The 17459-nt window shown below is 41.3% G+C and overlaps 1 protein-coding gene across 2 annotated transcripts in view; it reads right to left on the minus strand.

Moving 5' to 3' along the window:
• Nucleotides 1-17459, minus strand: part of UVRAG (UV radiation resistance associated) — a 93888-nt gene that overhangs the window by 15289 nt on the left and 61140 nt on the right. Inside the window, exons 13-14 of one of the 2 annotated variants that reach the window (XM_066990018.1) lie at nucleotides 14028-14106; nucleotides 80-3225 (exon numbers count right to left, since the gene is read on the minus strand). In XM_066990018.1, coding sequence (XP_066846119.1) covers nucleotides 3211-3225; nucleotides 14028-14106 — 94 coding nt within the window. In that variant the 3' untranslated portion in view covers nucleotides 80-3210. Of the gene's footprint in view, nucleotides 1-79; nucleotides 3226-14027; nucleotides 14107-17459 lie in introns of those variants that run through there. The other variant, XM_066990017.1, reaches the window with a different exon arrangement.

Genomic DNA, 17459 nt, shown 5'->3' on the forward strand with positions numbered 1-17459 from the left:
TACAATCATTTTCTTTTTTTTTTTTTTTTTATAGAATACCGATTTTTACAGTCATCCTTAAATTCTAAGGTTTCATAGCGTGAAAAGAATTGGATTAAAGGACCTCTATTTCCAACAGCCAAGATCAGAAGAACGCACGTGAGACACACTTGTATCAAAAGACACATACAAAAACATTGCTTCTGCTAAAAAAATATAGTATAAATAGTATGTAAAGTTAGGATGCAAGTTTTGTGAAACCTCTAGAAAAAAATGATGGGTTTAACTTTATAAATTACATTCTACCCCATCTTTGTAATTGCCTCAAGAAAAGGGATATTGCCTTAGGTGGCTTTATCGATACAAGCTGATGATGATATATTTACAAAGTGAACCTAAAAATCTCTCTCCTGGAGAACCCACCACATGCACAGCCCACAGCAAAAACAAATGTAGAAGGAGAAACCCTGAGATTTCTCTTTTATTTGAGAAAAGAGAACTTCTCTTCCTTGTGCTCACCAGCAGAAGATGCAGAGAGAAAGGCAGCAAGAAGAGCAGTGAAACAGTCTGGGTAGGAAGAGGAGCAGCAGGAGGTGCCTGCATGCTGTCCTGATTCTCCTAAGAAACAGAGTTCGATTTTCAATTGCTGCTGTTAAACAGCACCATTTCCACCCGCCCCACGCTAAGTTTCCAAAGGAACCAAGTATCACTCACAAGAGCAGCGTTTTATTTAAAGATTAGATTGTTCCTCCAGGATATTACAGACCAGCCATCCAAAGAAAACGTGCCTGTTTTAATTTGAATGAACAAGCGCCCAAGATTTGTGCTCCCATTTATGACTGTATACACCACGGGACCGTAAGTAAATCATTAACGATGCTCAGGCAATAAAATATTAATTGCCATTTCCTTACTAATATTTAGCTCCTCTACGCAGCTTCATTTTCCCAAGTGCTGTGTGAAATGCTGTGTGACTGAGCAAAACCACGGAGTAAACGCACCGGGAAACAAACAAGCTGAAGACATCAGGCACTTCAGAGACCTTCCTAATTCTGCTCTCAAACCAGTCACCAGCAATTCTTACCCCACAGAACCAAGAGGCAGCAAACAGGATGCAGCACGCTTTATGAAGAGTTCGAGACAGAAGAGCTTAAGGGTATTGATATTTAAGAAAATAACTCACCTTCTAATTTCCTTCAATCACAGATAAATTCCTTTTACTTGTCTCAAAATGAGAAAGTTTCAACATTTCACTGAGCTTTGTTACTTTGGCTTCTGTGGTAACTGAGAGCTTCCCAAGTTAGCTAACTTGAGATGTAAATAAAGAGGGTAGTAAAACGTAATGGTGAAAAGAGTACATTTCTTTAAGATCTTTAAAAACAAACCTGAATTCATCTAATGTGATCCTTTTTTCAGAAAACTTGCATCTGTAACCTCTGACATTAGAAATCCTGTATGGTAAACTTAATTTCAGTGTTATGAGTAGTCTTGGAAGAGAAGACAGTATTTGTAACTACTAGTAGGTAGCTGTCTTGAGTCTGCTTCTGTAAAGTCTCTGAGCTTTGATTTGTCCTAAGACAGTTTCAGGAAGCGCCTGTACAGAAGAATCTAAAGAAATAAGATATTAAATTTATATTAAGGACAAGTCTACCTTTATAAAGGACCTGCCTATCACACTAGTGGGTATTTTATATCATGCTCTGCTATTTCTTCCAGCATCGCAGAGATCCATAAACGCAGAAACGAGCTGCATTTAAAACAACAGTTCCCAGAGTGAAAGCTTTTTTCTTAAAGCACACGTCAACTTCCTACTAAAAGGTTTCTACTCTTAAATTCCATCAAAAGGCAAAGAAAATTGTTCCAGCTAACAAAACACCACAGCATTAGCTGAAGGTGAGGCTCGACAAACAAGTTCACTTGAACTTGCAGCAAGCAGGGCACAACTGGTTTAAACTCTTTGCTTTGCATAAAAGAAATGTGTTGCATTGCTCCAGCTTCCACCTGAAGTTCCTTCTGTGCAGTGCCAGGATCGAAGCTCCCTGTGCCTCGGCAGGGATCAGCTCCACCCTGAGCATCTCCACAATCCACTGCTGCTGCTACCCAAACATCTTCCAGGTCATTTATCTTGTCAATCAGACAGCTATACTTAATTAAAATCATGTAAGATGGCATAAGAGGATACCCCCCTTCTAAAGATAACAGCTCAAAGATAAGTATTCATTCACCAGATCCTGACAAGCGTAGCCACACCATTTGCTAATAAAACTAAAATACAAACCTGCATGGGTTCAGCCACTCTCTTACAAACTCCACAAGGTAGGAAATACTAGAGCTATTAAACTTTTTCACTTAAACTGGCTTAAAAAGAAAGCACTTAGCTATCTTCCTATTTCTGCGTAATATCGGGTTGCACCAAAGATTGAAATTAGGGCTTTTGCCTCTTAAGAAAAATAACGATATCCTGCATTTAGGTGCAAAGAGCAGGCCATTTCCTATCCTAATGCCCGTAAGAGCATTTAATGACTAGTGGTACAAGAGCACATGCATATACCTCCAAAGAGAAACCACAGAGTATCTGGTCTGGAATACCTTTTTTTTTTTTTTTTTAGGAGCTCCCAACGACTCCAATCCCAAACTCATCTGTTCATCATTTCCCACACTGCTTCCCCAGCCATATTCATCTTGTTCTAAGACACGTGGGAGCAGTCTCGTAGCTCAGACTGTGTTCATAAAGTTCAAGATACCGGCCACTTCGGTGCTTGTTGTGCATAATACTCGAGTCTGCACCGAAACCTGCAGCATTTTTGCACTTCTTTGGTCTCAGACAAAGGTACTTCAGACAGCAGGTCATAAAAAAACTATCTTTATCTACGCAACAGGGGTACCCAAGCCACTATTACGCTATCCACATTCATGTATTCTTATGGCAGTTGAGCAGTTTTGGAATTATTTTCAGTTAAACGAGGCTTTTTTTTTTTTTAATAGCTTCAAGAACTTAAAAGGACATCTGCTCCACAAATGCGAACACACACAAACAAAAATAGAAGCAAAAATGTTCTTTCAATCAAGTTCACAGCACTGGTTAGAAGCCAAGCATTTACATAAGGTTTTCAGAGGATGTCAAACGCTGGGACACAAATATAAAAAGCAAGTTTTAATAAAATGACATAGTTAATTGTTTTACAAGATCCTGGATGACTTTTCGGAGTACGAAGGAGCACTGGCTGGGATTCAGATGACTAAGCACTGCAATAATGAAAACAGAAAGTGTTGTTATAATGCCTGTTGCTATATAAACAACCTTGGGGGATCAGTGAAATAATGCCTGCTGCTATATAAACAGTTGTGTGTGTTTATACCTTTGGGGGGAAATTATAAAATTTGAGATTATTTGCACTCTTAACGTGTTGCTCTCCTTTGTTTCATTAAGTCTAGCTGGTTGTTCCCCCCTCTGGAGGTTTACTGCAGAACCCCGAAGCTGCAACATTAGTGAAACACATCATGGTATCAATTAGCTCCTTAGACAGCCTATCTCAAAATTAAAAATTTAAAATTCATTTTGACTTTTCATATTTAAAAGACTGGCAGCGTATTAATATCTATCAAGATTGGAAGTAAATCTAACGATTTACTCCCCCAAGCTTCTTAGGAAGTAGGAGAGGAAAGAAAGCAATACAGCAAGTACCGAGATTACAACAAATCTTCAAGTTCTTGTCAACCTCACTTTTGGAAGGAACAGAGACTGCCATAGAAGTGACAGTCCTCATCCAAAACGAGAAGTGCTCAGATACAGAGCTGTTTTTACAGTAATGCTGACTCGTACATTGATATGCCAACACCTGCCTTCCTCTCCCAAGTGGATTTCAATGCTGTTCAGAGGTCCACCTCGAAAAGCAGATGTTAATTTTGCAATTCTTCTAAGAGTACTAAACTAACGGAAGAAATAAGTGACATCAGCCACTTTGAAAATCCATGTACCTCCATTAATCCACTGAGCACACAAAATTGCTCAGGCTGACCCAGCATGCATTTGAAAAGCCTTCAGGAAAACTGTCTTCAAGGACTCCCATCACATTTAGCAATAACAAATAAAGCACACAAACAGGAATCAAAGCAGCAATGGGATAACAACTGTTTTATGCTGTCCCTTCAAAGGCTGCTTACGATCACACTTATTTTTATAACGTGTTCGGTCTAAAACAGGCTGATCCCATCCCATTGAAAAGGGAGAGGCTTCTAGGAAGAAGATATTCACCTCTTCTTTTACTTTGGTCTGTAGCAGTGACATCTGAGAGTCAAGATGCTGCAAGGTCACTGCTCCAAGAGGGTGAATGCTACATTTGGGAAACGATGTTATGGCTAAGTGTCTGCGCACGTTGGGTTAGCATGGAGCTCTAATTCATTCAGTTCTCACAAACTACATCGAGTTCATACGGTAACTTTTTCCTCACCACTGGTTCTTGCTATCCCATAAACAATCTTCCTCCCTTCTCGCCCCAGAGGATTTTAATCCACGTCCATCTGAAAGGCAGTGGAAATTCAGCCATGAAATGCAAGTACAGAAGTGATTCAACAGTGACAAGGGAAATATTCTCTACTGATAACAGATCTACTTCCCTTCTACCTTCTGATTTACCTTAGAATTGCATTAAGTTGCTTCTTCATCTCGCATCCACAAAAACACAAAGCCTAACCATTATCTGCAAGCAGCAGCAGCCTGAATGTTAATGCTCAGCAAGCTGTAAAATCCCACCAGAAATTTACAAGTTTTCTTCAAATTTTTAAAACCGAAGTCTGATAATAGGCGATATTTAACACTGGATTCTGGTTTCACAGCAAGAGTGTTTATTGGAGATAGACCACAAGAAAACAAGGAAATCGGAGTACGTGTTTGAGTACATGCACAACACACTGCAGAACTAAACATCTCGATGAGCCAAAAGCTGCGTTTCCTCCAGGACTCTTGCTCATATTAGTGAAGCCCTTCCTGACAGTAAACACAATACCTCTCCAGAGAGGTCTCAAACGTTAGCCTTCGTGGTTCCAGTCTGGTGTCCCAGTAAGGATATTGGAAACCACTGTCAGAGACAGGCTGAGGGAAACAGCCTCTTACATCAGTAAACTATTCCTGTAAAATTTGGTGGTTAGGGGGCTTGTTATAAAAATAACATAGGTGGGCCCCCTTGCCCATAAAGGTGCCTCTCATATACCAGGACCATTTTACAGAAAGGACATTAAAAAAAAGCAATTTAGAAGATAGAGGAGTTACTAGCCTCAGAAAAGCTTCCCCCTTTCCCCAGTGAAGCACTCAAATAACTAAAACCACGTTTACTGTTCGGCTGTAGACTTGCTGTGCTGTAGCTCGATGAGATTAAACTATGCAGCATAACCTTTCCAGGTTCAGGTCAGAACTTAAAACACCTCGGCATCACAGCGATGTTTATTGGATTATGAGACAGGCACACTTACTTCCTATGACTTCATTCAGCCTAAATATTTGTATTTAAAAAAAATCATTGCAACAGGCACAGAACAAAAGGTTAGATGTACAAAAGCCACGAGAAAGACAAGTAACGCTCTGTACCTCTGTCTTACACGTACCATTTGCTTTATACCTTTAGCTCCCCGACTGCACGAGAACATTTTAAGTTTGCTTTTTACCTACAGACACGAAAAGTGTAGTAGTTTTGTGAGTGCATAGGTAAGTACAGTGAACTGACCCACCTCATCAGGCTGGAAATCAGAGCGACTGTAACAGAAGCCGAGAGGCTGCGTGGCCTCACCAGGGCTACTCCAGAAGCCAGGGGGTGGCCGAGCATCTGCACATGCCTGTGAACGCCTCTGCCACCAACCAGGTTTCCTCACTTGATGAGGGTTCAGAGCCATGCAACAGTTTCCAAGCACGTTTTTGGGAAATCTGCATGTGGTCCTACTCACTCCTTCAACATAAAACAGGTGAAACTGAGTTTCTTGGCAGTTTTTCTACAGCATTGATCCAGATTTGTTCCTTCTGAAACCTGTTGCTTCAAAGCAAAAACACTCTTGCTTCTAGAAAGCATTATTTAAAGAGCAAGTGATAAAAGCCCGTACCAGAGACCAAGCAGAGAATTTGGGGATTCTCAGCTCCCTGCCCCATGTTTCATCACCTCAGCTGAGTGTCTTCCCAGGCATCCATTACTCTACTTTTAGCAGGCAAAAGAGACTGACTTCTGAAAAATAATATCAGATTTGGAATAAAGTGGAAAGACTTCTCATTCATGGAGTATAACATCAACAGCTTAACCTGGGTAAGACTGTTTTGCTTTCAGCACAATGCCATCCTTCAGCAAACACCAAAAAACACTAAGCCACACCAATACTGGAAATAATTTCATATATGATAGAGAATATTTGAACTTAAAAGCTAAAGCCAGGGTCACTAAATCAAAATCTATTAAGCAACAACCTTCTCAAGAACAACTAACAGCTTATATTTAGCAAACTGAAACAGCTTTTATTATTACTATTTACACAATATTGAGAAATGTTTATGTGAATTAGGCACCAGGCCAAAGAAAGGTGCTTATGTTCCCTTTAGTACGTCAAGTCCCTTGAAAAATAAATACTTTCAAGCTCTGTATTTCTAAGCGTTCTGGACTGATCAAAAACTCAACGAGCCAATATATATCAGACACTTTTATTCCTTTTGTCAGAAAATGACTTGCTCAAAGTTTCAACCACGGTACATAACAAGCCTGAAAGGCATTTATGGGTGATTAAGCAGCTGTCATAGCCGCAGCTTTCAAAACAGGATTTGTGCCCTGATGTGCCAAATCCTATCCAGAAGTATGAGGCAGACCCTGCCCCACGGGGCACAGAACAACAGAAGAACAAAGGACGTGGGTGGATGGAGAAATGAAAACAACAACAGAAGCTCAGCGAAAAAGAAGTCACAACTTGTCACTTGCTTGCTTGTGACAGGTGAAAGTAATTCTTACTCATTAAGCAAGCTGGGTTTCAGGAAAGGACAAGCCAGTGGCTGTATGTGTCCTAGCACGTTTTCCTTCCACGGAGAGATGGCAGCACAGCAGAAAGTGAGAAGGCTCCTGAAGGAAGGGACAGGAGCACAAACGAGGTCTGAATTCCACAGGTGCTAATGCTTTATATCTGAAAGTCAAGCTCTGTCTCCAGAGCACGCACCCTACTCGTTAGGAAATATTATATACCACATCTTTTTCCTACACTAATACGTTGTGCCATGGCTTGATAACAGACTTCCCGCTCTCCTATCTCTTTCAATTTCAAAAAGCAACGCTTACATGAACTACAAAGCAGTTTAAGTTGGCAATCGTATGTGTGCATGTCAGCTTAACTCTATCAGGAGCCCATTTGCCTTTTGATTACTGAATCTTGGTTCTATTTTAATCACTTATTTTTTTGATCCTTACTTAGCAGGCCAAAGAGCTAACGTGCAGAGACGACGACAGCTACGCAGAACACGAGTGATCTAACACCCAGAGCGTGCCTGCCGGCATGTGGCCCCAAAATTATTTTGGAGAAGTGGCTCCAGGCACAGCAGGTGGTGCCAGCAATATCCTCCTACCCAACCACGTTGCCCAGGCTCCTGCTGCAGGTGCTGCGGTCAGTACGAGCTGGGAGCCAAGGTCCGCTCCTCGGCGAGCCTTCGCTGATCACCGCAGATTGCCTCCGGGCAAGGATAGGCAGGCTTTCATCTGAATGAAAGGGTGACTGCTGTTACAGCTAATCCAGCCTCATTTCAACCTATTTTATCTTGGCATGGGAGATAGGAAAGGAAAAAAAGGAAGCCTTCCAACAAGCTTGCAAAAAAAAACATATGTAAATTCCCCAATTCTAAATGATCTGGCTAGGTATCAGCCCGCTGCTGCCCTCGGAGACTTTCAGGAATGAAACCTCTCCTAAAAGCTTTTGGCTCTGTGCAGCTGGAGAAGGTACTTTGTGGTTTTTCAGGTGCAGTCCCTTCCTCTTAACATTAAAATGAATGCTTGGCACTTCGCGAGATGAGGACTCGGCTCTGGCTTCAACCTGTGCTCTTTCAACAACACTTTTCCCTGTGCAGTTAAATTGGCCACAAATTCAGACAGTGCATTCTTTCTGAACTGTACGTTTTATGATCCTAGTTTAGGGGCCTCATAAAAGATGTAGTGTGCAAGTCACAGTATCCTACGCTCTAAGGGTCATAACCACTGCATCTACACCGATACCCACAGAACTCTTTAAGACACTTCTGCTCGGTAGTGTTTATTGCCAAAACAAATTTCTACTCCTAACATTTCTGCCGTTCAACTTCCCATGGAAAAGTTTAATAGGTTCTATTATAAAGTTGATTTTCTCACATGGTAGATAGCCTAACAGAGCCAGGAGCTGGACATCTTGCCTCATTTCATGTTTAAGAGCTCATTTTCAGAGCAGTTTCTTACATATTGCCCTAGCACATAAGTATTCGACTTTTATTTCATGCAGCTAATAGAAAGATACCAGTTTTACCACAAACATTAAGAAGAATTTTGCTTTTCTTCCATGCTTCTGGGAAGGTTACTTACCTCGTGCATTAGACAAGCTACAGGAACAACAAGCAGCATTCCCAGGAGAGCAACAATAGCTGAGCAACATCTCTATAAAGCATGTAAATGTTGCCTGCCACCATGTGGACGCAGCGACTCTGGACACGCGAAAGGAGGGCTAGACAAAGTTCTTTGCATGGATCTCTAGTGCAGCGATGTGAAAATAAACAAGCTTCCTTGGGAGAACTGACAGAAGATTGTTCGAGTGATTTTTTCCTGTCAAATAGCAAAGTTCATCTGTTGCTAATGACTGTCAGATGAAAGCAGAACTATTTGCTGGCCAGGGTTGAACAAACCATGCCAATGTGGATAGGAATATCAGACTAACATCACTCAACCCTTGTCAGACAAAACAAATCAAGGCTGGATCTGAAGAGAAGCCTTGCCTTGTGAGACGATCCTGAACACGTATCCAACATGATCAGAAAAACACTCACGCAGTACAAACCAAGATGACTCCACAAGACCTGGAGGTGATGGCTGGGAAGGTTTGTTCTGACTGCCACCAACTGCAGAGTCTCTCTGACAAACCCCAGTGATGAACCAGGGTAAGGCTAGACACATTCACTCCTCCACTTAGCCCTAGGGAAACAAAGAGTTGTAAGAGAGTCCAAAAACTGTTTGTTTTGTGAGCCTCCTTTCAACAGCCAGTAGCTGATGCAAGGACAGAACACCGTCGTTCCAAGGTCTTGTCCGCTAAAGCCAGATGGGCTGGGGAACCCAGCACGAGAAGGATGTGGGGCTCTTAGAGAGGGTCCAGGGGAGGCCACGAGGTCGATCAGAGGGCTGGAGCTCCTCTGCTATGAAGACAGGCCGAGAGAACTGGGGATGTTCAGCCTGGAGAAGAGAAGACTCCAGGGAGACTTCACTGTAGCTTTTCAATACTCAAAGGGGGCTTATAAAAAGATGGAGAGCAACTTTTTGCTCAGGCAGATAAAGATAGAACAAGGGGGAATGGTCTTAAACTAAAAGAAGGGAGATTTAGGTTAGAGATTAGGAGGAAATTCTTCACTCAAAGGGCAGTGAGGCACTGGCACCAGTTACCCAGAGAAGCTGTGGATGCCCCATCCCTGGAGGTGTTTAAGGCCAGGCTGGATGTGGCCTTGGCCAACCTGATCTACTGGGTGGCATCCCTGCCTGTGGCAGGGGGTTGGAACTGGATGATCTTTTATGTCCCTTCCAACCCAAACCATTCTGTGATTCTATAGGGAAGTTGGGCTGAGACTCCAAATAAGAAATCTAGCAGATAATCAACTTCTATCCCCTTTAGAGATTCACTGGAATACCAAATCATTTCGTATGCAGAGCTGCAAATGAATTCATTGACCTCTTGACATGAAATAGCTGCAGTAAATCCCCTTCTGGCTGGGACCAGAAGAATCTAGCTCTATAGCTATAAAGTAATTATTTCCTCTCCAAGCAATCTTGCAACTGGATAAGGAATAGCATGACTGGCACATATCATGCAAGAGACAACCTTGTGAATACCCAAAGGAATTGGTAGTTTCATGAACAAGATGGCAGACTCATGCTCTCTTCAATGGCTATATGTTGTATACGTATGGGTTAGAAATAGCCAAATACAGGAGGAAAGACGACATGTAACGTCAACTCATATACAACTTAGGGCCATGCTTCCTCCAGCAAGGACATTGTGTGTGCTCATTAAGGACTCACCTCAAGAGGGATGGTCACTGAAGTCATGGTTAGTAAGGTCATCTCTTCATATGCAATGAAGAACCTACATCAAAGGCAGGCCCGAGCTGTTAAGACTCTGGGAATGCAGGAGGGAGACAGCAAAAAAGCCAGCAAGCAGCAGGAAAGCTTCTTTCTTTCTGCAGACACATGATTTGAGATTCAGACGCTGTACTTACACCCCACACTTGAAGGTTATAAAAAAATTTAAGGAGCTGAGAGCAAAAGGCCTGGAGCACCAAGACCTACACTGCTCAAGGACTTGTGACAGCTCAACTTATCATGGCCACCGTGTCCATGATAAAGATGAGCTGTGAGACACGCACCACGTTTGGAGAGATGAGAACACTGCCCTGGAGATGTTTCCTTACCCATGCTGTGTGCTGTGCTCAGCTTGAGCAGAAATACTCAACTCTTCGGTGACTTCTTGATATTTATCCACTCGAAAGGGAGGTTTTCACCGTGTGAACACCTATGCAAGAGTTCATTCCATTTTCCTGTTAAATTTTCACCTTCCTCTGATACTCCACACGCATCCATAACTGAGCAGCTAACGAGTTTGTGGGGCCAGCTACCTGTCAGTATCTCCCAATACCTAACGCTTACAAGAGCCAAACAATTCACTGCCATTTTTAGCAACCATATTCTGCTTCACCTCTGACAACACCCTGGAATGACAGCGATTTTTTTTTTGTCCATATTATTGCACAAGTCATTAATTTCCCTTTAAAAATATCACGCTTGTATGTTCGTTACAGTCAAAGAGCTGAAAGCGCGACTGGAAATTTATGGTCTTACCTAATATTATCCAACATAACAAGCTACTCTGAACATCATGAGGGCTTCGATATTACGAATAGAAAATACGGGGATTGAAACAATTTGTGCTCACGTACAGATGGAAGTTATTATGAACTCTCGGAATTAACACACATTGTTTTGACTTCGGAATGTAACAGCAAAGCAAGTTTCTCCAAATAACTGCTCTATCGAGCTAGCACCGAGCTGCTTCTAATTCCAGCTGAATTCTCCCGAGTGCAAGATGTGGTTTTCATTGTTATTATCCTGCTGTTTTACAAAACAGTACCACTTTATCTCTAGAAGAGTTTTGATTTCAGTAATTTTAGTTAATATCAACCCAGTCGCACTTCTTCCCCACTCACATTTCTCCTTGCCCCAAGAACTCCAGGTGAAAGAAAAAAAAAAAAAAAACAAGAAAACTTCTGTGAAACTGGGGAAGCTTACGCAAATCCTTTCAAGAAGCTATTTAAGTTGATTCAAATTTTTCTGGGCTTTTTGCTTCTCACCCTCAGTGATCAAGACTTTCATGATGCATTCAAGTAAGGCAATGGAGACCTGAGCTCTTCCCTTAACTCTGCTAGAGCTGGCGGCATTGCTCCCATCTTCCTCTGATCCTCACCCAGCAGTCAGATGGAGTCAAGCATCCAATCCAGGCTAAATCACGACAGAGCAACTTTGCTTGCAGGACTGATTCCCTGAAATGAGGCCAACGCTTTGGGGCCTTAAAAGGATTCCCTCACAGGCTGTGATGGTCTAGAGACCAGCTCTCACTGTCCATCCAAACAATCTTTTTACACGTATTCTTTTCACGCTCACTTGAACTAAGCCTATCTGGAAGCTTTTCTCAAAGCAGCCTTAAGATATTCTAAAACTATTACATTCCAGCCTCCAAAGGAACACAAAGGATTCAAACAATCTCAGGTTCCAGATCAAGTCAGCCCCTGAGCACAGAACTTTTGTGATATATTTCCACGGTATCCATCTGCTACGCCGGATTTTTCACACTGCTTCCACAATGCCCTCTTGGCAGAAGTATAAAAACTGCAATGTTTGACCAAGAATATCAAAGCAAAGGTGACTACAACAATTTATGTGGACTTCAGTAACACTTTCCTGATTAAACAAGTAGTAGAATCCCCCCCCCCAACAAATTCTGATTTACTTTTATTATGTTTTTATATTCAATGGCATACATTCTCAACCCGTAACATGTGAACCACTGGTGTTGTACAAACCACTTCAAATAGTTTGGCCACTATAGCTTGTACCAGCACCAGTGACCCCATGCAAGCTTGGAAAGTTTTAAAATACAAATACGTACTTAAATAAAGTCATTTACTTTTATGAGTTTAAAAACATGCCAATGATTTTGGAAATCAACTGCAAGGACTTGGAAGGCAACAGGAATGAGTGACCATGAGTTCAACAGTTCACAGTCCTTTGGAAATAGGAAAAGGACAAAACCAGAATGACTGACCTCTGTCGGTCAGTGGTAACATCTCTGAGGAGACGAGTCAAAAAGAAAAAAAACAGATGAAGTGACACGGTGACAGTTCTGTTTTAAAAAAGAGAAGAGAGACTACAGGTACAAGTGCCAACTAACCCAGACTGCAGGAAACAGACTACCAGCTTGGGCTCGATGAATAGTTTGTAATTTTAATTAAGAAATAAATCAGTACTTGCATGATACAACTGAACAGCAAACTCACAGAATCACAAGGGCAAAAGCCAGAAGAGGCTGAAAAGCAAAGCAAGCAGCATCACAACTCGCAAGCGACAGAACGAACTGATGTATTTACACAAGTATAGATTAAGGACAGCACTGACTTGGTACTAATGGAGAAAAGCTATCAAATCGTTTGGAGGAAAGGGAGTATTTAATCCCTTCTTTTGCTCTAGTCTTCCCCCATGAAAGTCAAGTGTGAACAGCTGGCTGCCATTATTAATGCCAGCAACAAAGAGCCACAGTCTAAGTTATATTAACAGCTTGGTTAAGTGAATTTCCAAGATTAGCACGACTTGATTAACTTCAACTTAAGACATTTTAGCCTTTAAGTAATTTCAGAGCCATTGGAGGTTATCTTCCAAAATACACTAAGCACGGGCAAAATACCAGAAGTCTGGAAAATGGTAAATGCAACCCAAGCTTAAAAAACAAACCAAATGATACAGCCCAAAAACATTTCTCTAATTCAGGGGCAGAACAGGAAAGAAGTGATGGAAAGGAGAACTGGGAAGGAAAAAAAAAACAACCAGAAATTAAGTATAAAAAACCGCAATGGATTTTTCACGAATAAAACTGTCAAACCAATCAGAGCAGCTGACCCTGCCCTAGGGTTGGGCAACAGCCTGAACAGCCTCTACAGGTCCCTCTGAGACCAGCTTTTTGGCCATTTTCTGAATTCCATACCAAATGTGTGGGCAGCAGGTATTAGTGCTTCTTGAATAAAAGTCTGTAAACTTGTAAAAGTTAAGAAAAAAAATCTCATTCATTTGCCAAAGCAAAGGATGATTTTTAAAACACATAAGAACGAGGATGATTAGAGGACTTTTAAAAATTTAAGAGTTATACATTGGCAAGACTTTTCTTATCAAGTAAGTATAGAGGTAGAAGGGCAGTTAATAATAAAGCAAAATTAAATGACACAGTAATGAGAATGAGATGAATTGAGTGTAATGACAATAACAGAAAATATTCACAATTTTCCAAATAGGGCATGTATGCTCACAGTATTTACTATTTGAAAAGGAAAATTTAATTGTTAGCTGGCAAGCCCTTCTCAAAGCAGCACAGGAGAAGGTCTTAGCACAAAGCAACAAGGCAAGTGAAACTTGTGATTTGGAGAACACCTCCAAATAGTTCACCATTGTTCTCCATGGCAAACAGCATCACCAGACAGCAGATGCACACTTGCCACACTGACACTAAGCAGATGGTAGATATTAATAATAAAATCTTAGTGTACCAACCTGTGCTATATTTTTGTTGAGAAGATATACTCCATATTCAAACTGAAGCTTCTCCCCTCCTTTTGGATATAAAGGAAATCTGATGGGGAAAAAAAGCATTAAAGGTGAAGTTATTCAGATGTTTAAATGAACTCAAAAAAGAGACAGACTCCACAACTGGAAAGGTAAAGATTTAAAGTACTTCCATTGCCCAGGAACCCCCTCCAGAGGAAGTTATCAGGAGCCCTCTGCAACTCCAGTCAGCCTTTTAAAAATTGATGTCAAAATTCAGCTAACGAATTGCGTTTTCTAAAGTATTTCAGGTTTTTAGAAGATGCTTTATGACCCTGCCAGTGCTGCAACATTTCTCTCACTAAATGAAGCGTGTTTTAAGAAGCACGCAGCATAATATCAAATTCCACCGTACTCCTTTGTATTCAGCCTTTTGCATTTGGTTAGCTTGCTTCCTAATAAAATCCTTTTAAGAAAGGCGTTCTCTTTTGATTAAGTTGTTATTTTGTGATTGAAAGAGTACAAATCTCTTTACAGACCCTTGCAGGCCCATTTACCAACACACCAAAAGAACAATTACATGGTACAAACCATTTTCCATCTTCGTGTGCTCTCCGTCCCACTTAAACCTCACGTAAAACCCTTCAGCTCCCTCGGACATCTGCCCCAGCAACCTTCCTCCCCATCCTGTTGTGAAAACCTTTCCAACAAGCTTCACACATGCAGCCGAGGCTCAATACAATTACAGCCTCATAGCTCACACAACCCATGCAAACAGATTCCTAATGTTTAATTCTGTTCTATTATAATAAACCATGGCTCTTAGTATCTAAGTGTAGCTAACAGTTTATAGGAAGAGCCACAACTTATTCCAGTCTCAACTGCTGCAGGAAACCAGAGACCCACCACTGTAGCCCCTAAAGCATCTTTGACATTCTCTACTGAAACAATTTTATGTGCACGGAATATTTGCTTAAGTGAAGCCGTTCAAACTTTTAATACTTGTAAACTACCTTTCTGAGGACTGTCTTTTGACTCTTCCTTACCACCAGAGGCTGAGGTCAACCGTGGTCAAGCCGGTAACTTCAGTAGGATCTGTAACTTAATGTTTATGGGAGCTACACCATGAAACCAACTTTTGTCTTCCTAAAGAACCCTACGTTCTGCAGCCCCTAATCAAGATGCTGAGGATATTATCTGCACTAAACCCACATTACATCAGAAAGCAAAGTCCCTCTCAAATTTAAGATAACAAACACAGGAGATCGATATCTACTAGAAACAACACACACTCCAGAGGGGTGATTACGCAAAGTGTATTTTAACATCAATCAAATAGAAAATCTTTACTGCAGCCCCACAGTAGAGTACATTTGCAGCATTTAAGGAGAATTATATAGCACCATTAAAGCTAAAGGTTAACAGGTCACGATCGCAGCAGATCAAATATTAAGATGTCAGCTTCAAGTTTTATGCTACTTTCAAACTCACTAGGTCACTTTAAGTTGAGGAATATAAAAATCACCTTGAACAGCATACATCTAGCTCACCTTGCTTAATAGATCTATAAATCCAGCTGGTTCCCCATGCAAGAAAACAAAACCTTTTGAAATGACCACATGCTACAACAATTCCACCGCGCGTTATCCTAAGTGTAAAATACAAATCAAAAGGAATTCGTTTCAGTCTCTACAATTACACTTACCCAAATGGAGGAAGATTTAGATTTAAAGGATACCTTTACAATTAACGGCATAAAACTCACTCAAGCTTGACAATAAAAGCGCCATTAGGAACACAAGCCCTGTTTCGGTATAAGATAGTATTTCATTAAGCCACTAGCAATGGGAACCATGTATTCTATTATTAGACACAGAGCCCTTTGATATATCCAGTAGAGAAAAGAGGATAAAACTCTTTCACGGTGCTCGCTACCATCTCTGACAGCTGAAATGGCGAAGATTGAGCTTTTGGAGCTTTTTTTTGAGCTTTCTGTTTATCAGGTTGGTCTTAGTGTGTTTTTTCTTCTCCTTTTTGTTAATATTCACATTTCTAACTTCCATTAATTAATCTTGAAAGAATCTAAACTACATACATCCTCATGTCAGCTTTTATAACATAGTAAGTAAGCTACATGAAAGTCTCGAAAAACGTCAGTGGATGTCTTTGCATATGCACATTTATGACATACAGAAAAATATTACCAACTTTGATGTTCCTTTCTTTGTGTGTTATCTTGCTTGCCCATTAGGGCTGGTCACAAGCAATAAACTTAAGGGAGAGGAACCACGACATTTTACATAGTGCTTCACTGAGCATAACTGAATACAACTTTAACTCTTGGCTCCCTACATGAAATTGTTTTTGCCTGCTTCTTAGAAAAGCATGACTGCAAGCTAAATCTCTTCCTTTGGCATGCTGTGTGAGGTTTTAGTTATGCATGCTCAAAAATTACAGTTGAAACTGACCCTTTTAGTAGCTTTATAATCACAAAACACTCAATAAAATGCAGAATGGCATCTGCCTGCCCGTTCCCCTTCAACATCTACCTTCCTGGGTTCCATTCCTGCTGCTGCGTTTGAGTGGGGTGGGAAGGAAATCATTAAGCTCCTTTAAAACAGAACATACCTAAGATGAGAATAAGTGTGATGTATTTACTGGAAAGAACAAAAACCAAGCCACAAATATCTGTTGTGTAATCACCAGAACAGACTGTCTGAGAGCAGTTACCAAGCAGTTGGGTAAGTTGTCAGTTTAAAGGGGTTTCTGAAGTTGACAGAGATCATCCCCTGGCACAGAAGATGCATTTTTCCTCCTTCTGTCCTAAGGCCCTTCTCAATCATCTTCTGAAAGGTGATAGAAGAGGTTCAGAAGAAAGATGTCACTCCCATCTTCAAGAAGGACAGTCCAGGAAGCTCACCCTGAGCCCTGGGAAGGTGATGGAATCAATTCCCCTATGCCACTTCCAATCATGCTATGAACAAGAAATCTGGGAGCAGTCACCACAAATTCACAAAGGGTAAATAACCAACCTGACTCAGTGGGTTAGGGGAGAGCAGCGGGTGTTGCTTTTCCTCTATTTCAGTGATGTTTTTGACATGTCCTCATCCCAGGCAAAGCGATAAAGTACAGGCTACATAAGGAAGCAGCGAGACAGACTGACAGCTGGCTCTGCTGCCAGGCTGAAAGGGTTGTGGCCAGCAGCACGGGTCCAGTTGAAGGCCAGTCACCAGACAAGTAAAACGCAGCGGCTAATACAGGGGTCAATCCTGTTAAATACCTTCATTAGTGACCCAGATGATGGGACAAGGAAGCACCCTCAGCACGTCTGCAGCTGATAGAGAATTGGGAAGAGTGACTGACAGATGGAGAAATGGGCGGACGACAATCCTGTGGAGCTCAGGAAGGGGAAATGCCAAGTTCTGCAGAACAAGCCTAGGC

The sequence above is a fragment of the Anser cygnoides genome, chromosome 1 (genome assembly GCF_040182565.1).
Source record: "Anser cygnoides isolate HZ-2024a breed goose chromosome 1, Taihu_goose_T2T_genome, whole genome shotgun sequence".
In the NCBI taxonomy this organism is placed as follows: domain Eukaryota; kingdom Metazoa; phylum Chordata; class Aves; order Anseriformes; family Anatidae; genus Anser; species Anser cygnoides.